Source organism: Suillus bovinus, assembly GCF_016758785.1.
Source record: "Suillus bovinus strain UH-Sbo-P2 chromosome Unknown EDB93scaffold_127, whole genome shotgun sequence".
Taxonomy (NCBI): Eukaryota; Fungi; Basidiomycota; class Agaricomycetes; order Boletales; family Suillaceae; genus Suillus; species Suillus bovinus.
In genome coordinates, this window is record NW_024542183.1 from 25665 (window position 1) to 47590 (window position 21926).

General features: G+C 46.4%; 6 protein-coding genes across 6 annotated transcripts; 3 read left to right on the forward strand and 3 right to left on the reverse strand.

Moving 5' to 3' along the window:
* Positions 1–2365: 2365 nt before the first annotated feature.
* EDB93DRAFT_1243518 (uncharacterized protein) lies at positions 2366–4594 on the forward strand (the record flags this gene model as incomplete). Its single annotated transcript, XM_041452156.1, has 10 exons — positions 2366–2618; positions 2675–2719; positions 2772–2855; positions 2983–3067; positions 3121–3177; positions 3275–3459; positions 3683–3938; positions 3989–4075; positions 4123–4210; positions 4262–4594. The coding sequence occupies 10 exons, from the start codon at positions 2366–2368 to the stop codon at positions 4592–4594; spliced, it is 1473 nt and encodes a 490-aa protein (XP_041301457.1).
* Positions 4595–5747: 1153 nt separating this feature from the next.
* EDB93DRAFT_149058 (phosphatidylserine decarboxylase-domain-containing protein) lies at positions 5748–7927 on the forward strand. Its single transcript, XM_041455521.1, has 6 exons — positions 5748–6130; positions 6186–6361; positions 6417–6650; positions 6699–7272; positions 7325–7485; positions 7542–7927. The coding sequence occupies exons 1-6, from the start codon at positions 5884–5886 to the stop codon at positions 7812–7814; spliced, it is 1665 nt and encodes a 554-aa protein (XP_041301458.1). The 5' UTR covers positions 5748–5883; the 3' UTR covers positions 7815–7927.
* A 112-nt stretch (positions 7928–8039) lies between these two features.
* EDB93DRAFT_1256548 (OPT oligopeptide transporter protein-domain-containing protein) lies at positions 8040–14744 on the reverse strand (the record flags this gene model as incomplete). Its single annotated transcript, XM_041453961.1, has 39 exons — positions 8040–8061; positions 8113–8180; positions 8234–8269; positions 8321–8345; positions 8395–8455; positions 8505–8536; positions 8602–8622; positions 8675–8740; positions 9048–9093; positions 9149–9198; positions 9245–9274; positions 9324–9465; positions 9524–9593; positions 9630–9657; positions 9710–9773; positions 9831–9899; positions 10168–10190; positions 10249–10272; positions 10324–10443; positions 10496–10527; positions 10577–10599; positions 10648–10692; positions 10746–10774; positions 10826–10863; positions 10915–10930; positions 10983–11001; positions 11053–11106; positions 11158–11178; positions 11234–11458; positions 11520–11574; positions 11627–11662; positions 11720–12088; positions 12155–12175; positions 12234–12362; positions 12914–13039; positions 13093–13263; positions 13314–13948; positions 14013–14130; positions 14220–14744. The coding sequence occupies 39 exons, from the start codon at positions 14742–14744 to the stop codon at positions 8040–8042; spliced, it is 3684 nt and encodes a 1227-aa protein (XP_041301459.1).
* A 482-nt stretch (positions 14745–15226) lies between these two features.
* EDB93DRAFT_1047118 (uncharacterized protein) lies at positions 15227–16319 on the reverse strand (the record flags this gene model as incomplete). The annotated part of the gene is made up of 6 exons (XM_041444637.1): positions 15227–15280; positions 15330–15649; positions 15700–15778; positions 15836–15872; positions 15927–16182; positions 16238–16319. Coding segments are annotated over 6 exons (828 nt in total), but the record flags the coding sequence as incomplete, so codon positions are not given.
* Positions 16320–17570: 1251 nt separating this feature from the next.
* EDB93DRAFT_1256550 (uncharacterized protein) lies at positions 17571–18865 on the reverse strand (the record flags this gene model as incomplete). The annotated part of the gene is made up of 6 exons (XM_041453962.1): positions 17571–17825; positions 17877–18196; positions 18247–18325; positions 18383–18419; positions 18474–18729; positions 18784–18865. 6 exons carry the CDS (start codon positions 18863–18865, stop codon positions 17571–17573), a joined length of 1029 nt encoding a protein of 342 aa, XP_041301461.1.
* Positions 18866–19744: 879 nt separating this feature from the next.
* On the forward strand, positions 19745–20942 carry EDB93DRAFT_1095850 (uncharacterized protein; the record flags this gene model as incomplete). The annotated part of the gene is made up of 2 exons (XM_041446739.1): positions 19745–20522; positions 20575–20942. The coding sequence occupies 2 exons, from the start codon at positions 19745–19747 to the stop codon at positions 20940–20942; spliced, it is 1146 nt and encodes a 381-aa protein (XP_041301462.1).
* Between the last annotated feature and the right edge of the window lie 984 nt (positions 20943–21926).

A 21926-nucleotide genomic window follows, 5' to 3' on the forward strand; every position in this document is an offset into this window, starting at 1 on the left:
TGGAGCTCGACGGAATCGACTTGGAGGACGATGATCAGGATATGTTGTTCTACCAGCTCAGCGTTGACACTGTATATGCAAGTTATGCTGCAGCGCAGAACCGCGTTCGCCAGTACACCCAATTATTGATACCTCTGAAGCGGGAGGAAAAACTATGGGCACAGAGAGTTGAGAAGGCAAGATATGTATTGCCGGAATATAAGTCTAGATGGTTGTCAGCCCTGCAGGAGTCTTGAATTCGAACTATCTACCACTCTTTACATATGCTACCGTTTCTTTCTCTGAGTTGTTGCTTGGAGAAACCGTTGAAATTTTTCACTCTATGATCTATATTTTTGGCGTACTACTGTCACCTGATCCGGAATGCACAATTGATAGGTAATGCGCAACGCACTCCAGAGCTCACAAACTCCACATATATTTCATTTGGAACAGCTGGAGAACAGGTATTACATATATTCAACAAACCTACCAAATAAAATATCTTAAATCGACACTGGAACGTTCCCGAAATGAAACATTGTGTAAGTGTACTACATAAAATAAATGATTTTTGGACGCTGAAATCGAAATCCACTCAGATTAATATATCAACAAAGCGTCACTGCCTGCGAGGTCCTGAGATGGTATCCTACCGTCCCACTAGGTTGGTCGGTAGTGAGTCAGCTTTGTGTTTGCGTGGCTGACCCCTTGCACAGAAATTCCACATGCGATATCAAATGATGATGTTTATGGCAGGCACTTTATGCCCAAAGGTTCGAAGTCGTGAGTCAAGATTACCGTTGACTCAACTGTAATTCAATCAGGTGCAACAGTAATGATTGATCAGAGGTGTGTCAGGGTCTTCATAGTATCTGGTATGACTATGCATCAGCCTGCGATGCGCCCATACCAGGAAACCACACACCGGTGGAAAGTTTGATTGTGCAACGCACAGAGCTATCATACGTTGGTTCAATGAGATGCACATCGTGTACCGCAAACTTACTAAGGGCTACTCACCGCAACATGAAGCATTTGTCTGAGGCCTTTTACATTCATCTGCGTTGATTTTACATTTGTTCTCGTTAGTGCCGAGACTATACTTGGAGAAAGTGTCATACCCAGAAGACGTGCAGCTCTGACCATCTCCTTGGCAAGGTGCACCAAGTGGGGGATAGTCAAATCCAAGTAGATCGAGCCAGCGGGTCACGGTGATCGCAGGAAGGATGATCACTATGGCAGATTAGCGAACATTTGCATGATTCAGTATCAGCCATTGCTGATTCGAATTCTCGGAGCACTGTCATTTCAGAGGGAAGCGTAGGGATAACGGTCAACTCGAAGAAACAACTTCAAGTGGTCAGCCACGGTAGTGATGTGCACGGCCTGGCCTGGATTTCTCAAAAGCTAAAGCCGACGGCCTGAGCCGCGACTCCTAGCCTCTATTATAATTCTACTATCGACGACAACGAGTGCTAAAGCAGGTCAAGTGCGTAGATATGTCATAAGAGACACACCATTCAGCAAACATGGAAATAAAAAAGCAATACATAATTACACAACAAAGCGCACTCGTCTCCGGCCTTGTCCTGTGACAACTGAGTCCCTTGCCACACGGAAGTTGATATGCTCTGCAGGCTCGGTGCAATGATGTGAAATTGGCAGGCTCTTTGAGTGATGGAAACTGAAGTGTTGAAGGTTAAACTGCAGTAATCGCGCGCTTAACCGCATTTGGATGCAAAGTTCTGTCACACAAGTCACAGTCACTACTTGTAAATGTACAGCAAGCAGACCCGCTTCCTTTAACTTCTATCGTTCACTAGACGAAACTGTGGCAATTAATGTGGTCCCCACGGAAGGAGCTCAGCGTGACTTAACCATGCTGCCAGTGGTTATCATGTGATGTATAATACTTCTCCCAATCAGAGATAACAACTTCTTATGGGGTGTTCCTCTAGTCCAGCTTCGGAGCCTGTCTCTGAGTCGAATTGCCATGACATTCAAGTGGTAAGTGCGGCTAGCAAGGTGTTAGTGAACTTCTAATAATTTACTACTAGCCTATCAGCATCGAGCATGTAGCAAGTGCCTAGAAATCTTCCAGGGTCATCATCAATCAGAACCTACAATTATGCGAATCTCAGTCATGCAAGCCACATGCACCAAATGTACATGTGCTTCAAGTTTGATGGAACATTTCATGTCAGCTAGATCCAAATTGCAATTACATCCTACCAGTGATCATATGTCTTGCTTGTGAAGCAAGTGGCCCGTGTTGCAGTCAGAACTTCAGAAGTATGATGCTTCGCTTTGGCTATAAAAGGTCTTTCCTCGACCATCATCATGTCGTTGAGTGCCATCCGAGTCATCCGAGTCAATGTTCAACATGATGTTGACCCTTGCGTCGCTCCTGCTTGCAGGTCCCACCCTAGCAGCTATCCCCAACGCCATGCTTCGCGGCATGCCCTCTCTCCCAAAGATCCCAGTGCCGGATCGTTCCATCATAATTTCGCCGAATGGCACAGTGCTCCCACCCATTACCACCGTCTATTACTTTGATCAACTTATCGATCACAATAATCCAGACCTCGGGACCTTCCAGCAGCGATACTGGATGAACTGGGAGTTCTACGAGCCCGGTATGTCGTGAGGATTGAGGTACAGCTTCGAATAACATTAACCTGATGCATTGAAGGTGGCCCCATCATCTTGATGACGCCCGGAGAAGGTGACGCAGATGGTCAGTCTACTGTCGTTGATTTGCGACCTTCTAGAAAGCACTTGATTTTTAGGTAACGAGGGCTTCATGACCAATAAGACCATCAGTGGTCTCATCGCTCAACAACAGAATGGTGCAGCCATCATGATCGAACACCGTTTCTTCGGCTATTCCAATCCATATGACAACCTCACGTCACAATCTCTCGCTTCTCCTTACTATCCAGCAGGCCATTGATGATCTCGAGTATTTCACGAATACCGCTAACCTTCCGATGCCTGGAGGTGATGCTGTGAAACCAGGTCAGGCGCCATGGATATTAGTCGGAGGAAGCTACTCGGGGGCCCTTACGAGTTGGACGATGGTCAAGTGAGTAACTTACCGTGAGTGGATGCTGGTTTCAATTAATGATTCGCGTAAAGCAAACCAGGACTTTTCTGGGCCGCGTATGCATCTTCTGCAGTCGTAGAAGCAATCACGTATGTCATTATCGCTCGTGTCCCATTAATGTGATCTGAATATGTCTGCATTACAACATGGTCATTACTGAAATGTGGTTTCATTCAACAAAAACAGTGACTATTATGGGTATTTCACCCCTATTTACGAGCACATGCCACAGAACTGTTCCTCTGATGTAGAGGCAGTGATTGCGTACCTGGATGGGTTGTACATGGCTAATGACACAGCTGGAATCCAGATTCTCAAGGAGGCATTCGGTCTAGGGGATCTTGTACACGTAGATGACTTCGCCGGTGCACGTGAGTAGTATCCTTCGTACCCGTCTTAGATCTTTGCATGGAACGGACACAGTGTTCCGAAGGGCTTCTGATCCACGCAACATCCGTGGTTGCTATTGCCTTCATCAGCGCTCGCAGTCCTTCCGTTTCCACATGCTTATTTCAAATTTTCTTTGTCCAACATTCTTTTTCTTAAATAGTTCTCCTGCCTTCTTGACTTGACTGACTCTGTTCGAGCCAAAAGTTCAATCCAACCTGTTCGATTGGCAAGCTCTGCAGCCTGATGTCGGCCCAAGAGCGATGTTCTTCCGGTTCTGTGATGCACTCGAGGTCAAAAACGGAATCAGTGCAGGACCTGAAGGATGGGGGCTCGAAAATGCCATCCACTCTTGGGGAACTTTTTGGAATACCACATACTATAACGTTGGTAGGCGGTTCCCTTCGTTTTTGATTGACGTGGCTAAACCTGATAGTGAAGTCTGTGGATCCGAGGATGCCGAGTACGTATCCTTCGGACCTAGTCGTCCAGATTGGCTGACTGCCAAGCTAGAACCTGTTTTGGGACGTACGATACCAGCCAGTCCTATTACACTAATGTCACCGTGAATAATGGAAACAGATCGTGGTTTTGGATGGTGTATGGATTCTCATTAGCTCGAATATCCACTTTGACAACTATTCCAGGTGCAATCAAGTCGGATGGTACCAGGTTGGCCCTCCTGAAGGTCAACCCGCAATTGTGAGCCGCATTCTCCAACCCATCTACAACGAAGTACGTCTATTGAATTTGAAACACGAGCACTCTTCAACATAATTTTTTCAGCGTGAATGCGTGAACATGTTTCCTCAAGTGTTCGCCTATCCGCCCGAGCCTACCACAGAAGAGACGAACGCGAAGTACACTGCTTGGGACGTGAACGTCCCGCGTCTCTTCTTCGCAAATGGCCTGCGTGACCCTTGGCGCGAGACGACTGTCTCTGCTGATGGGTTGGATAAGCCTAATATTCCCAGCATGCCGATCTATGAGGGTGACGGATTCCATTGCTCGGATATGATCACACAGAATGGCATTGTGGACCCGACTGTCGCAGCAGTGCAGGAAGCAGGGTTAAAGTACATGAAGGAGTGGCTGGCTGAGTGGACGCCGTCCGCCTGATAAGATATTAGATCATCGGGACTTGTGGTTAGGCGAGTTGCTTGTATTATAGTATCTTGCGTTTGGGGAGAAGCGGTATCCTGTAGCCAGATCAAATGAAAGGAAGACAGATTCCTTTTGTATAGGGAGAAGTGTCGATGCCAATATACATCACATTTCATTCCTCAAGCTCAAGGCCTCCAAGGTCCCAGGCTGCGTCTACTGCACTGTATGTGATTCAAAAGCAAAGACACTCACTCTGTCACCCGGCACCGACTACCTCGGGTGTGTATCAATTCATGATTGTCCTCGAGGCTCGAGCACCAAATTCCTACGACGCATATCCCGTGCATTCAAGGTCCCATCATATTGATGACGCCTGAAGAAGTGAACGCAGATGGTTGATTTTACAATAAACGATTTATTGTCTTTCTCTCCCAAATTACTTGATTTCAGGATACGAAAACCACACTACCAATGAGACCATCAATAGTCTCATCGCCTAACAATAAAACGGTGCAGCTATCGTTCGTCATAGAACACCGTTTCTTCGGTTAAGTCTTCCAATCTATATGATTTCACGCCAGATTTCCTAGCTCTCCTCGTTATTTAGCGGGCTATCGATGATTTCGTATATTTCGCCACATCCCTGATTTAAAATAAAAATTTTCAGCATGATTAACGTAAAGCAAACCGGGAATTTTTTGGGTTGGATATGCATCTTCTGCCGTCGTAGAAGCCATCACGTATGTTACATCACTGCGCAACTCCAATCAATCTAATTGCTTCTCGACTGAATGTTTCTGCACACGACATGTCCGTTCGTTGAAAACCGATTTTGTATTGCCGTTCTTTAAACAGCGACTTTTGTGGTTATTTCACACCTATTCGCGACTAGATGCCACAGAATTGTTCATTTGATTCCAAGCAGTGATTGCATACTTGTATATCATGTTCACGGTTAAATCAAGAAATCACGGCGTGAAACTCGTTCCGGGTATTGGTCGAGTGCTGCCGCTCCAACAAGCTCGCAACAAAATTTTTGTTAGACCTAATTCACAGAGACCTAAGTTATACACGAAACAAAGTTGTGTGCAATAAGTGAAAATCAGGCATTTCCCGTCGAGATGTGATATTGTCGCGAATGTTTGTTTGGTCCTATTAGAATCTAAAGCTTTTATCTTTGTGCCTGTTGCCGAAGGAAGACGTGTGGCCGCTTGTGCCCAGCAGTTCAGAACTTCGAAAAGTTTTCAAGTTCTCATAACAACCTGGAAGAGTTACTTCTCAAACGCGAACTGTGAACACTTGCAATGTTCTATAAAGTCATTGTGAAGGGGAAAAGACCTCTTCAGGCGGCGTCCCATGTCATCACGTCTACTGCGAACAGCTCTTCTGCCCTTTTTTCACGCGTCTTTGTGAAGCGTAGAATCAGTCTATCAAGCACCGTGCGCTCACTCAAGCGGGGTGCGTTGAGACAATCGATTTCAACTAGAAGCAGTATTCCTCCAGAGACTACACCACCACCATTGCCAAGCTCGCATGGCGTTCCGCTCTACAGTATGCGTTTTCGTGGATAAGAGAGTATATGCACATCTGACCTCATCAAATGTAGGACGTCTTATGTTGGCATGGACGAAAACTCCAACAAAATGGTACCCGCTTCCCTTGGCCGTTGGGGCCATTCTCCTCGTCGTCATCCAATACCGCAAGAAAGTAGCGCGTTCAGAGAATGAGGTTCACGTTGATGATGAAGGTCGTGAAATTATTAAGCTCAAAGGTCCATGGCATGTACGTTTCACTGATTAGTTATCGAACTACGTTTGTTACAACTGGTCTCGTGCAGGTCCACGTAATAGGCGCTCTTCCTCTCCGAAACATGTCGCGCTTCTGGGGCTACATGAACTCACTCGAATTACCTGTTTGGATACGACCCTACGGCTTCCGGCTCTATGCATACGTTTTTGGCTGCAACCTTGAGGAAATCGACCCCGACGATCTAGCACAATATGCCAGCCTGGGTCAATTTTTCTATCGAAAGCTTAAGCCTGGTGCTAGGCCCATAGACAACGCTATTCTCGTAAGAATTTATATCTATTAGAGAACTTCTATCTTAACTATATGACAGGTCAGCCCCGCCGACGGTACCGTTTTACACCTCGGGACCATCGAGAACCTTCGAGTGGAGCAAGTCAAGGGAATCACCTATTCATTAGATGCTCTCCTCGGTGTGGATCGTTCAAGTCCGGAAAGCCCAACTTCGACGGTAATCGATTTCCCAGACCGAGAAATGTCTCATGTGACGGACCAAGAATTTGCTAATGTGAACGGCATCGAGTATAGCTTAGACCAACTTCTGGGTGCATCCACGCCTTCTACTCCGGGTACCGTGACACCTCCGACCCCTGGAACTCAGTCCGCATCTGAGGCACAATCATCTTCCGTGCCGAAGAAATTCGGCGAACAGGTTGACGCGTCTGTGGAGCATGAAGGATCCCTCCAAGAAACTATCGCGCATGACGCCTCCGTCGCTCGCGAAATCGGCCTTAGATCATCAATTGAGCGGAAGAGAAGCACTTCGGGCACAAGCGTTAAAGAAGGCAATGCACTTTACTTCACTGTCATCTACCTCGCTCCGGGCGATTATCACCGATTCCACAGCCCCACCGCTTGGGTAGTGGAGAAACGGCGTCACTTCGTTGGTAAGTCTTCATATACATGTTTTGCGTACTGCTTATGCCACGTGGCTTCAAGGTGAACTCTTCTCCGTTTCCCCATGGATGGCAAAGCGACTGCAAAACCTCTTCGTCCTGAATGAAAGAGTCACCCTTCTCGGTCGATGGAAATTCGGTTTCTTTGGTATGATCCCCGTTGGCGCCACTAACGTGGGCAGCATCAAGATCAACTTTGACACAGTATGTATCATTCCATTGGCATAGAAGTGCAGTTTATGCTGATGCCGCACTTCAAGGCTCTTCGCACCAACGTCCGAGGCAGGCCCCCACCTCCCGGAACTTATAACGAGGCCGTCTACTCAGCAGCTTCTCCTATCCTCAACGGTCAACCGTTGACCGCAGGCGAAGAGATGGGCGGATTTTGCTTGGGAAGTACCATCGTGTTGGTTTTCGAAGCCCCGAAGACCTTCGAGTTTGCCGTCAAAGCTGGGCAGAAAGTCAAGGTCGGGAACCGCATCGGTGTCGTAGCCAACGATTCTGCGCCGGTTCGCAAAGTGAAGACCGACTAGATGTGCCCAACTTGCGGTTGCTTGCCACAGACGATCTACATTGACGCATCTTATGACAAATTAATGATGAACGTTCATGATATCCTCGCATAAACCATTCGCCCCCCGAAATGATGGTTGCAACGATGCGGTCATTATGCGGGAACGCAGTACAAGTCCATACTAAGTCCATATTATACCAATACAACAAGACAGATCTACATTTAAAGCACAGAATACAAGTGGCTACCAAGATCCTATACTAGGACTGAATTTGCTCATTAACGAAACAGCAGTGATCAGCTGATAAACAACGTACCCGAATGTCTCTGAACCCTGTAGCTGGAGAACCGGAGTGCCCATGCCATCAGCAGTTGTATTATATACCTTGATGGTGAACGTATTAGTCATTTGAACTGGTAGTTCAATGTCGAGCCTACCGTGTTGCCCCACCAATGTTGCAAGCTCTCCCCAATCTAGTGAAATTGTTTCAACGCCTGTCAGTCACTGGCAGCCTTTTCACTTACCGACCCATTTGCCGGGTATTGCAATCTGTGCAGCTCGATGAATGACAGTCAGAATTACGATTAAGTGAACTTACACGAAATATATGAAGATTACAGAAACAGCTAGTCCAGCATCTAGCGCCGCCGATAACACATCTGCATAACTCTCGTCATACGGCACGAATACTGCCATTAATTCACTTACAATTGTATTTTGTCCACCATGCAAAATTGCGCCTGCAGACAACATCAGAAGACGGTGCACAGGCTTCCAAACGAGAATCTACCTTCGTATAACATACTCAAAGAAGAAACCTACAAGCCTGCGATACATCAGTAAGCCAATGTGCCGTGTACGAAACGCTGTGCACGTACGCCCACGGTACATAATTGAGCGCAGAAGCAGGGGGAATTTTGTAGGTGCCGTTAAATATTAGCGGGCTATGGTGTATGATGCAACGCTTCTAGAGGAATAAAATGATACTATGAACTTACAAACTAGTCAAAGTGTTAATCAGTCAGTGATTTCGATCAAGATAATGACCCACTTTATGTATCGTACGAAACTGTTTGGATACCGCTTCATCGCCAGCCAACCCACGACAGGGCTCGCTGCCCCGATAATGAAGAACACTAACACGGCTAGAAGTGTGTCTATAACATTTCTCTTGTTAAGCTAGTGAAGGAGACATACAGCTGCAAGACCATATTCAGTTCAAATGAGATCAAAGGTAGACTGGCGACTTACTGATATAATTGCCCAGAACTAAACAAATGTTCTGGGCCGATCACACCTGTTCGTCAGAGTAAATTAATCCTTCTCTCAGGGTACCAATCTAATGAACACACCCCAGATGATGGATGCAGTGCCAAATACCTCCGTGTCAGGACAGGTGAAACTACGCAATGTTGAGCATGGATGCCATACTGAACATTCGAACATACCCGTCTTTTTGAGTGGTACTACATATATCTCTACAAGACACTCAGCCTCACCAAGCAGTCAACCAACATTGATGCTTACGGTATGTTAGCGAACATCCACGACTGAACGCCCAATTGCGAGGTTCCAGCAAATAACGTGGCCACAATCTGGCACCAGAACATTTTTCGAGGAGGAATCTTCATGTAGTGACCAAGTTTAAAGTCGGACGTAAATGTCAAGGCTTGAGTCATAGACTACGAGAGTCAATACACCAAAAGACTGGAGGATACGCGACGCACGATATAGCCGAAGGTCTTGAACAGCATCATTGCCACCGGTTTGCCGGGTAGTGCATATCTGGATAGCAAACTGTCAGATAGATTGAGGTCATGGACCAGCGTAAACTTGCCCGATGATCAGCTCTGTGATTACGCTAAGGAATGTTTGAGTTATGACAAGATCTCATCCATGATCATGGAACACACTTTAACCCAATTTGTTGATTGGTGATTGCCTGTATCATTCCGCATGGAATCACATAGGTAAATGCTAAAGGGCATATGGACGTTCAAATAATAACTTTCACGTAGATATCTTGATCCTCACCGATCAAGAGCGCCATGACAAAAGCCCAAACTGGCATCTCGGTAGGCCAAATCTCGATGCTGACGACACCTAATGCAAACATGAGAACGAATAGGGATAAGTACCACCTGTTGTGGGGAATTGCATTAAGTTAGAATCTCTGTAGGAGAATATTACTTGACATGCCATTCGGGAACTTGTGGATATCGACTCATAAGGCGAGCATGAATGTCTGCCTGTTCCCCGAGTGAGCGTTGCGCTTGATACCAAATTTGCTTCCGAAAATGAATAAAGCAATGAACGATAGTCGCTAAGACATTTCTGTTCAATCTGTGTCATAGCTATTGTGCATACTTACCAGTGATGGAGGCAAACGAGAGACTAATGAAAATGGATTTTCTCAGGAGAAAACAAATTGTTCGCCAATTAGGGAACTTACCCGTAAGACATCACAAACGCTGTGCTGTTGTCAAGATGAGTATATATCACCGGAGCTGAGCATGTGGTCACTTACGGAATAAATATCGGGCTGTACTCCTTGTACGCTGTCACGTTGAAAGTGCCCTCTGAAGTCAATATCCGGGTGACATTGTATGTTTTCTGTGTGTTGTCGAAGGAGGTCCTTGACGAGATACTAGCAAGGATTGAGCTGACGTCATAGAAGGAGAGATAGCAATCAGACGAACGGCATGTATAGAGAATACCAGGTGTTTTTAAACTATGAAGGAGTTAATTCATCAGTCGTGAAATCTTTGTGGATCACTAACATATAATATGGGTGTCACTATCCCTAAAATAATGATTCAATACCCAGTTCAGATAAATACCTAGGACTTACAATAGAAAATTACAAAGCCAGTAATAACGTTCGCCGTTGCCCACCCTGATGTTGACCGGAATTAAACTGACCATTGAAGAGATACCCAGGAGACTCACAAGGCATGGCTAGTGGTGACCCATTGTATCTTGACAACCAAGCTTAGGATGACAATAAAGTAGGAACAGCAAATACATACGCAATTTGGGCCCAGTCAAATGTTACCACGGACATTCCCTGGTTCAGAATTCTAAAATCATGACAGGAACCAAGTAAACATCAACATACCATACCGTGGACGTAGCTGTCTTTGTCAGCGCATGCAACATGATTCTTTGGCGAACGAAAAGACATACCCAAAGAGCTGTGAAACAACTAGGGATTCTGCGTGAGGGGCGGTTCACGAATCAGTATCTCGAGACTCACCAGGGTCGTGAGGCCAAATCCATGTTACCCAAGAAAACCACGAAAGGGCCAGGACTGTGCAAACAAAATTGACGAAATAAGGTCGCTATAGGAAATATGCCTTACACAAATAACCAGGGATAAAGTCTGGTGGATCAAAAAATTAAATCAGACAAGAATGGGAACTGGGGAACATTCATACACCACAAGAATGCGCCTGTGAAAACATAGACGAAGAAGCGCTCTCGGCTTAAGCCACCCAATCGCCCAATACCCGTATACTGCTCGGAGTGGAGAGTGTTGAAAAGTGCGCAGCTGACGAGAGTCGCGGGCCAGATCATGCTTGGAGGCGACACAAGAAACCGTCGTGTGACACCCCCGGTGGAGAAGCCAATTAGTTGTGATGATATCACCAAAAACCACTGATCTGATGATGAAGAATTCATTAGCATGCATTCAATCTTGATAAGGTGGTGTGGAAAACGAACAACTGAAACTGAATTTCTGGTTATAGAAAACTCTTTGCACAGCGATAATGTCTGTCTGATTTTGATGCTTTGAACGCATGCTTTGTGATACTTCGAACAGGACTTACTGCATAAGCAGATGTTGCGCCTACCGAAGCCATAATCTATTGTGGGCAGGTCGTGATAAAACAAGGTTATAGGTCTGTAAAGAAAGGACGCACTGTTATGAGCACATGCTCCTTGATAGTGAAGGGACCAGGATTTAGTGAAATTCCAAAGATTTTTTTTCGAGGAAGATAAGCAGCACAGAAGCGGCCTATTGGAAACGAGAGTAGCTGAGCGACTATGCCGGTGATGGGCACGCTGGGATAGCGGAAGAAGAAAAACTGGTTGACACCAGGCATGACAATTGCCCAGGCCAAGCCTAAAACCCATGTACGAAGCGTTGTCACATGTATGGACGGGTCATCTGTGTTTGCGACAGCGGACCGAACCTCTGGATAGGGTGACTCATCGTCAAATTCTGGGCCATGTGAAGGGTCGAGGTTCGGGTCGTCAAATTCCGCACTATCATCGATGGAACTCCGAGCCTGTGCGGTAAAATGTTTCATTCAACCTTCAAGGATGACTGCATGATGCGCAGAAGGCAAACGTACTGTGGGTGCAAAAGCTGACAGCTCCGTTCGATTTCATAAATTTGGGTATTCATAAGATGTTGTCACATAGCAGACTTACTCGAGCTGAGGGTTGCACATGGTCGTCAATCTGTTTATCAGTAGCCTTACCCTCGAGGTCGGCGGAGCTCTCGAGCGGCTTTGGGTCGAGTAATTGCAAAGGGAATCCCGGAGATCCAGAGACGAGCTCCTTGGGCCTCGTCATAGATATGCAGGAGTCGGACTTTTAGAGAAGAGCGTTACAAGTTGTCTGATGCAGGTTTTCACACTAGCGGTGTGACTATGATGTAGCGCTAGCGCCAACTTGAGCTGAATTGGTTGTAATTCGGCTCCAGATTCTAGAATTAACTATCTTCCCACATGGTTAAGTTGAGGGGACGACGAGGATCTGATCATCATGAGGCAGTAGCACTATATACATCGCTAATCAATACAACCATCTAAATCATGCATTGCATATGAAAATCTGCCCAAACCAAACTGGGTTGCCCAGCTCGTCCCTGCTCGGCGAGTTCATACACTGTCGACTTGTTGTATGGCTCAGAAAGGATTGGTCGTCAATTAGAAATGCATTTCTGCCATCACCACCAACACTGCAAATCGCAGATAGCTGATATAGCCCAGACTCCCACAAAGTAAATGCTTCGTGGCACGCATTATAGTATCATGTACGGATAAATGTGCGGTGGCCATACCGTCGAAGCACTACAGCGGGTCCCACATGAGATCGTTCAGTGGTACCTGCAAGTCCTTGGCAAGTGCCCCTGCTACCCCAAATGAGATCCCGCATTTATACATAGGCGGTCCCTCTAGTTTCTCAAATGCAGTTGTGCGATGTAGTGCACGCATGGACGTAAGCTCAGTGATCTTGGGAATGCAGGGTCAGACGGGATTGACACGGGACTAGGCATGGCACTTACAGCGGCGTAAATATGCACTCGCCCCAATTCTGTGTCGGTGTGCTCCCCTGGAAGTTCAAAGCAAGGTTCGTGAGGCCGGTTCTCGATATCATTCTCCTCCAAGAGAGCGCCAAGAATTGCGAGAAGTCTATCCAGTGGGAATACTACAGGGCCAAGTAGTCTTTGTGTGACCTTTGATTTGCCTCTGAATCACATACAGTGTGAAAGAAGAATGAAAGTACCTTTGCAACAGTTGTCTGCGCCCCGACCTTTTTTGGCGACACAGATTTCCGACGTCGCCGTTTTTGCTTATCTGCTCCGCGACCAAACATTCGCACGTCACTCTTGGCAGGATTCGTCGAGGCCAGGAACGCCGCGAGTAAGATGAACTTGGACATCCGTGGTAAGTGGTCAACAACGATGCTCCCTTCCGTGTTTGTTTGACGTTGTGCCTCCTCTGATGCTTGCATGTCAGGGTCATTGATTACCGCCCAATCCGTAGCATTGGTCAAGCGTGGATAGAGTACATCGAGTGCCGCCGTCAGAGAAGGAGTGAAGAACTTGAGCAATCTCATACGGCCGTCGGAAGCAGGGAGTGTCAGTTCATTGCGTGCTCCGTCTGGGTCTGGTTCACCACCTCCACTAGCCTCGCTTTGCTCCTGCAACACAGGCTTAACAAACCCAGGCCATCGTGCAGCGGCAATATACTGCAGTTCCCGGATATCAGTTGTGTAGAGAGAGCAAACATTGTAAACGTGTTCCACATATTGTTCGTACAACGGTAGCAGCGATGGATGGTATGTCATATCCTGCGTGTTCATACGTGCCTGTGTTGTGGACGTAAAACGAAACCCAACAAGAAGGCTGTCAATTGTATCTGAAGAGATGCCGCCAATGACCCTGAGATCATACCAATTGGATACGCGTGATTGGATACTTACCTTGCTTGCTTGGAGGGCCAATATCGATGAAGTAGGGATCTGGGGATGCGCCAAGAGGTGGCTTGATATCCTCCCATCGCACAGAGGACAGGAAAATAGTCGTAATTTTTACCTGTGACTGTAAGCATATATTGTCAGTCAATGTTTGCCCTTGGGATGTGAGACGCACGGTTTGGTCAATGGTAAAAGTGAGACCAGACCACTCACCAATTCTGCGAGACGTGTGAGAGGAACGATAAGGTCCGGGAGGTTGTCCTTCAGTCTTTCAGCTCTCTCGATAAGGAGCACCATCTTCGGTTCCTCATCTACAGTTCTATCCTTTCCTTTACCCTTTCCTTCCCAGGATTTGTTGTGTAGATTCCGCAGCCCATGTAAAAAGCTATCAATATTGTCGTTGTACCTTTTCCCATCCTCACCAGGCCAATTTTGACATCCATTCTCCCAGGTCACTTCCCATCCTGCGAGTGCGTTAAGTACGGTATCATACAACAACCGCGCTGTAAAACAAGCGGTCGCGTTTATGTGCGCAAAATGTGTAAGAGAATAGTCTCCACTATTGCGATAGATCTGATTGAGCAGTGAGGCTGTGATGCGCGGATTGCGGCGGTCGGTAATGTACAAGAATGGGAGAACGAAGGATGATGTGACACTTGTGATGTGCGAGGTAAACTTTTCATAGCCAGGAAATTGTTCAAAGAGCCGAGACAGTGAGTTGGTTTCGTCCAGGGCCATTGCTATACTTTTGTACTGTACAAGCGGCGTTGATGGCAGATGCCGATACTCCGTCGGTAAATGATGGTTGTTGGATCTTGTTGGATTGAGTCAAAGGATATGTCCGTTACCAACTGTCCACCATCCACCCGGTGTTCGTAAATCGAACCAGGCTAACTGTACAAATCTGATATGTATGTACTAATCTTAAGAGAAGAATTGAGCGTATCATGGAGAAGGAATGACAAGCATGACCAAGATGCAACCATATATATAGTATGCCATATCTGCTGGCTATATTACACATGCACATGCATAGAGGGGGATGATACTGCAGACACAGTAATTTCCGTCGCCCTCTCTGAATCAGCATACAACTGAACGACGGTGTGCTCTGACTTCCCTATTCGTTCGTTGCCGTTCCCCTCTGTTAAGTGAGATACATTCCCTGCGAATGCTAGGGATGTAGTAGGCATCGCGGTAGTTGGTCTCGACCACTGATTTGAAACTGCCCGCCCCTGTGCAACACGAATGATGATGAACAATTGGGCAATGCCCTGGAATAACTAGTATCATAGACACATAAACCCAGATTTGTCTGCTTACCTGTATTTTGCCAATAGCCAGGAAACATAGAGTGGTGAGACCGATTAAATACATACCAAAGGCAACTATAAAAGCAATGGCGAAGATAGTGTATAACCCTGCGGACTCGACAACCATGAGGGCAATGGTATCGTATGTTCTTGAATCATATTGGGGTATGATCTCCCTCATACGCCCTCGCATGACGAACAAGCGATTTGTTACGAGAATGGTATAGATAACGGTGAGCCCTACTTCGACACAGAGGTAGGCGAGCTCGACGATGATGTTGTAAAATTTGGCGCCAGTGCTCGCCTCAACCATGACAGTGATGGATAATGCTGCGCAAGATGTTAGTGATTGGTGTCGCTTGGTGAATGATAGACTGCACCGATCATGGTAACATAGAGTGAGATCATCGGGACCACCACCCATCTTGACCAATTCCATATCACAAAACATCGATGGAGCTAAGAATTTCAAGCATCAGGCTTGTGGTGGACGATCTGGGGAAACAGTTGGCTCACAAGCAGGAGTTGCATAAACCACTCCTGGAGGTGACCACTAGACGAGGCGTCAATACTAGAGATCTGGAGGTGGATAGACAAGGTCACTTACACGACCAGCGCTATAAAGTTGATACGATAACTCATGTAGTTCTCGATTAACGCGAAAGGACCACCAGGTGTATCACGAAGATCAATCCAAATCATCTCCGTATACTTTGCGTTCATACCAAAGCTTATCGTCGTCAATACGAACGTGATAAAAACGTAGAAAAGAAGCGCGTAACGATGATCTGCAATTTTTCCCCCATGTCGAGGCCGTTGCATGAGAGCGTTCCAGGCTTGCACTGTAAGGACAAAGTACATGCCTATTGTGATACATAAATCAACTTCCGGAGCGTCGCATATGGACCGAAAACATACCGTAGAACACACACGATAACATCATTCCATCGAGGCGAAATCTTTCAATAGAGAGATTTGTCTGTGGGATGTGGGATGTCATGACTAAAAACGGGTCACCGAAAGAGGGTTAAGATAAAATAGATATCCGAGCTCTCAGTCTGTGCTATATCCACAGGCAAATGGTTAAGAAAACGATTGGACGGTCGCAAGTGACGGGCAGGGAATATGCAAAGGTTATATGGAGAACTTAGAATGAAGGGGAGACATGAAAAGTAGCAGCCACACGAAGGTTACTTAACGTTGGAGATGTCACTCACACAGTTATCAAAAATTGACATTTGGGACCCCACGGTGAGACCAAGATGGTACTGAAGCCTTGCTTGATTCTATATTCAAGTTGTTGTTAATTTCAAGACTGCGCAATTATAAACGCCACCGTGAAATCCAACCTTAAATTATGACTCATCCACTTGCAGGATGGACGGCGAAGTGACAGCAAAGGGGGACAAGGAACCGGAGAAGTTCGAACCAACTCGAAGTACAATGATTGTCGCATATTACTTGTGCCCGAGAAAGTCTGTGCGAGGCATTGATTGACGATGAGACTGAGTACCAGTGCAGAATGAAATAATTGCCTAGAACCCGGTCGCTTTATCTTGAATTGAGTCAAAGGATACGTCCACTATTACCAACTGTCCGCCCAGCCACCCGGTATTCATAAGTCGAACCAGGCTAAATGTACAAATCTCACATGCATATGTATGTCCTGATCTTGGAGAAGAATCGAGCGTATCAGGAAGAAAGAATGATAAGCATGACCAAGATTGACCAAGATGCGACCATATTATAACTTGGACGGAGCGATTTGTCGACGCCATGTGCGAAGCTCCACTTTTGCCTGATTTATATATGCTTACGTGTCGAACTGTGTATAGTTATGCCTTTTAGCGCGCTGATTGTATTTGTTCAATCGTGTCTCTTCGCATCAAACGCTCCAAATCACTTTTCAATGCATACAGCTGCAGGTGCCGTTGAGCTTTGCCCCAGTAATCATCATACACAACCACCGTTGTTCATTGACCCCCATTGGACTACATCGCTTGGTCAATTGTTCGAACGTTCATCCACATCAAGGATCGTCGATCGATTGATCTTTCCACCCCTTTCTCGCTCCGTGATTATCTCGCCATGTTAACGCATTCTAATACCCCTCCCCGGCGCCTCAATCTCCAGAAATCTGCCATAAGGTAAACGCCATTAATTGTTTGTTGCTATAACAAATCAACATTGTACGCCCGTCCGCAGGCGAGCGGACTGCTTGTATATAGTATGTTATATCTGCTGGCCTATATTACACACACACATGCATAGAGGGGGATGATACTGCAGACACAATAATTTCTGTCGCCCTATCTGAATCAGCATACAACTGAACGACGGTATGCTCCGGTTTTCCTATTGGTTCATCGCGGGTCCCCTCCGTTGAGTGAGATACATTCCCTGCGAATGCCATGGTTGTAGGAACTGGGGCAGTTCGTCCCGACCACTCGTGTGTAACTGCCCGCCCCTGTGCAACACGGATAATGATGAACAACTGGGCAATGCCCTGAAATAACTAGCATCATAGACACAGCTAACCCAGATTTTGTTTGCTTACCTGTATTTTGCCGATAGCCAGGAAACATAGGGTGGTGAGACCGATAGAATACATACCAAAGCCAATTATGAAAACAATAGAGACGATAGTGTATAACCCTGCGGACTCGACAACCATGAGGGCAATGGTATCGTATGTGCTTGAATCAAATTGAGGTATGACCTGCATCATACGCCATCGCATGACGAACAAGCGACTTATCACGAGAACGGTATAGATAACGGAGAGCCCTACTTCGACACAGAGGTAGGCAAGCTCAATGATGATGTTGTAAAATTTGGCACCAGTGCTCGCCTGCACCATGACGGTGATGGATAATGCTGCTCAAGATGTCAGTGATTGGTGTCGCTTGGTGAATGATAGACTGCACCGATCATAATAACATAGAGTGCGATCATCGGGACCACCACCCTTCTTGACCAGTCCCATATCACAAAACATCGATGGAGCTAAGAGTTTCAAGCATCAGGCTTGTGGCGGACGATCTGGGGAAATAGTCGACTCACAAGTAGACATTGCATAAACCACTGCTGGAGTTGACCACTAGACGGGGCGTCAATACTAGAGATCTGGAGGTGGATGGACGAGGATACTTACACGACAAGCGCTGTAAAGTTGATACGATACCTCATGTAGTTCTCGATTAGCACGGAAGGACCACCAGGCGCATCACGAAGATCAATCCAAATCATCTCCGTATACTTTGCGTTCAAACCAAAGCTTATCGTCGCCAATGCGAACGTGATAAAAACGTATAAAAGAAGCGCGTAACGATGATCTGCAATTTTTCCCCCGTATCGAGGCCGTTGCATGAGAGCATTCCAAGCTTGCACTGTAAAGACAAAGTACACGCCTATTGCGATACATAAATCAACTTTCGGAGTGTCGCATATCGACGAAAACATACCGTAGAACACACACGATAACATCATTCCATCGAGGCGAAATCTTTCAAGAGAAAGATTTGTCTGTGGGGTGTGGGATGACATGACTACAAAACGGGTCACCGAAAGAGGGTTAAGATAAAATAGATATCCGAGCTCTCAGTCTGTGCTATATCCACAGGCAAATGGTTAAGAAAACGATTGGACGGTCGCAAGTGACGGGCAGGGAATATGCAAAGGTTATATGGAGAACTTAGAATGAAGGGGAGACATGAAAAGTAGCAGCCACACGAAGGTTACTATTAACGTTGGAGATGTCACTCACACAGTTATCAAAAATTGACATTTGGGACCCCACGGTAGGACTAAGATGGTACTGAAGCCCTGCTTAATTCTATATTCAAGTTATCGTTAATTTCAAGGCTGCGCAATTATAAACGCCACCGTGAAATCCAACCTTAAATTATGACTCATCCACTTGCAGGATGGACGGCGAAGTGACAGCAGAGGGGGACAAAGAACCGGAGAAGTTCGAGCCAACTCGAAGTACAATTATTGTCGTATAATATTATGTGCCCGGGAAAGCCTGTGCGAGATATTGATTGAGACCAAGTATTGCAGAATGAAATGTAACATTACAATTTAACAGCCTGAGTATGCCTACTTCAGCAAGCCTTGTGAGAGACTTGTGATCCACACAGCGGGGAAACTGCCATTTTACCACCTTTCGCCTTACATTCGAAAGATATTCGAAAGTGCTCTGGAGTCTGGAACGATCTAGGGTCTGGAATGGTCCAGATCTGCTTTCGATTGAAGAGGTTAAATGTTGAAACCCCCAATGTGCCAAACGTAGGTTTTATGACTTACGTAATCATGACCCCGAACGGATTCCACTACGTACTGCTTTGCACATTACCCAATACCACCATGATTGCCAGCCTTTTTGTGCGTCGAGCCGGTGTTGCGAGATATCTATACCTCATTATGGGCGTTATTTTGGTTTTATGGTCGTCTATCCTTGCGCTGAGAACGTTACCACCCTTTGTCCATTTTCGCGTGCCTTGGAAAGAAGAACATTACAGCGAGGTTTCGTGTTCTACCAAGAACTCTACAAGGTCCTTCTCTCCCTCATCGACACAGTTGGGTATCGCTTCTCACGTGTATCTCATATCTCTGCCTTGGCGACAAGACCGGCGACAACAAATGGAACATTTGCAAGCATCCAAAGAAATCAATTGGACGGTTGTTGATGCACTCGACCCTTCAGATATTACTATCGGTCGTATCTTCGAGCGGATCGTCTCTCAACGTTCGATGCGGCCCTCCAAAGAACACTGGAACGACTTGGGATTAGTCTTCCGTTGGCCCGCTGATGTCAACGCCATTGCTGCTTCTACAGAGGACTTTGGAGCTTCTGGATCCGACCTCTGGACCTCTTCTGCGGACACTCAAAATAGCCGACATACTACCTTGTCCTCTCTTGGTGTTTCGCAACACCCGAACGTCACGTGCGCAACTCAAGATCACTCTGTACCGTCTTTCAGCCCTAGCCTCCCGGACTGGATGATCCTCACTGCGCCAAAGATCTCTTGCTGGTATTCCCATATCTCTGCCGTTCGACAATTCATTGATAGAGTGAATACCACTCCCGAGGATGTCGCCGTTTTCTTGGAAGACGATATCGATATGGAAAAGGACATCGAAATAAGAATGCATCACATCTGGCCCTCTCTCCCACATGGCTGGGACATGGTTTTTCTGGGTGAGCGCCGGTTTCAATCTGTCTCCGATTGATGCTATATCGTATTCCTCAGGTCACTGCTGGTCAAACGAATCTTTCTATCCTGCACTTCCATCGTCTCAGGTCATGTCTCCGTTATATGACCTGTCAACACGGTCACACATACACCCATCTTACTCTCCACGTTGTACTCATGCTTACGCCCTTTCCCTGTCCGGTGCTCGACGTCTTCTGCAGCATCTTCGCTACCCGCCATTCGCGTATTCCAGAGCTCTTGATCAAGCTTTCAGTTGGCTTATCGAAAGTGGCCGATTACGTGCTTTCAGCATCGTTCCAAGCGTCGTTATCCAGCGTAAGGTCCTGTCGAGCGACATATTTCCAGGATCCAGTGTGGGGAGTGCGTGGAGAGAGCATTTAGTGTACGGTGTGTTCGGAACATAGAACAAACGCCAGTTTGTCGTCTTTTTATTGACCTGTCCTCTGTTGTATCGCCAGTCATTTGTATGGATCTGATTTCTATCTCACTTCAGTCATTGTTTGCTGTCTTCAAACTGCTGGGGCCAACCCGACCCTGTAGTCCAAAATAAGGGAAACCCGAATAACTGGTGCACTGTCAACACAACATGTAATCGAAAATCTCGAGCAGTCGGCAAGTCACAATTCTTCTCGCTGTCTCGAAACCGATACCAAGTCTAAGTCAGAAGATTTTTTTTTCGCAATTGCATATTGGATGCCTGACATGGAATCCCTCGTGAAAGCGCATGGCTAACAAGAATAAGAATAACGTATCACTGCCAGCAGTATCCATAATTCGTGAGTTATCGTGATCCATGCTTTATTTCGGTCGCTCCTTGCCGGTTTGTCTAAGGTTATCACCGCGCATATTGACTGCTGTTCCGCATCTCCTCCCGTAGTGCCACAAGACATTAAAAACTAATACTTTTTGAGGCGTTCTGTTGTGCCTGAAGCAGGGAAACCAGAGTATCTGACTCTGCTGCTAAAAACGAGTGTGCATGAGGTAGTTACACTCGCTAAACTGTCAGGAGTCCTCGGGTATGGCCACGCCGAACCATTATGTGAAAACGGAGGCAGAAAGAAGTGACGCTGGACCTGACAGGGCAGAGTGGTAGGAACGAGAGAGAGAATACGAAAGGTTGAACGAGTGGCGGTAAGGTTGTTGCAGCATAACGAGAGTCGCGTAGTGGTTTTGACAGATTCGGAAACAGCGGACTAATAATGGGGTGACAGCAACGAGAACAAGAGAATGAGGGTCGACAGCGATGAAGGGTTTAGTAAAAGCGGGGACTTGGACAACTCTGGATGACGACGGCGGTGATAATGAAGGAAAGGAAAAGGATGGTATGTGAACTTGCCAAGAAAGAAAAAAAGTCTCGGCCTTATCTTCACTGTCTCTGAGAGCCCGGG

Coding starts and splice junctions, on each gene's coding strand:
- EDB93DRAFT_149058 (XM_041455521.1), top strand. CDS start 5,884: ATGTTCTATAAAGTCATTGTGAAGGGGAAAAGACCTCTTCAGGCGGCG. Junction 6,651..6,698: donor CCATAGACAACGCTATTCTC/GTAAGAATTTAT, acceptor ACTATATGACAG/GTCAGCCCCGCCGACGGTAC. Junction 7,486..7,541: donor TCAAGATCAACTTTGACACA/GTATGTATCATT, acceptor CCGCACTTCAAG/GCTCTTCGCACCAACGTCCG.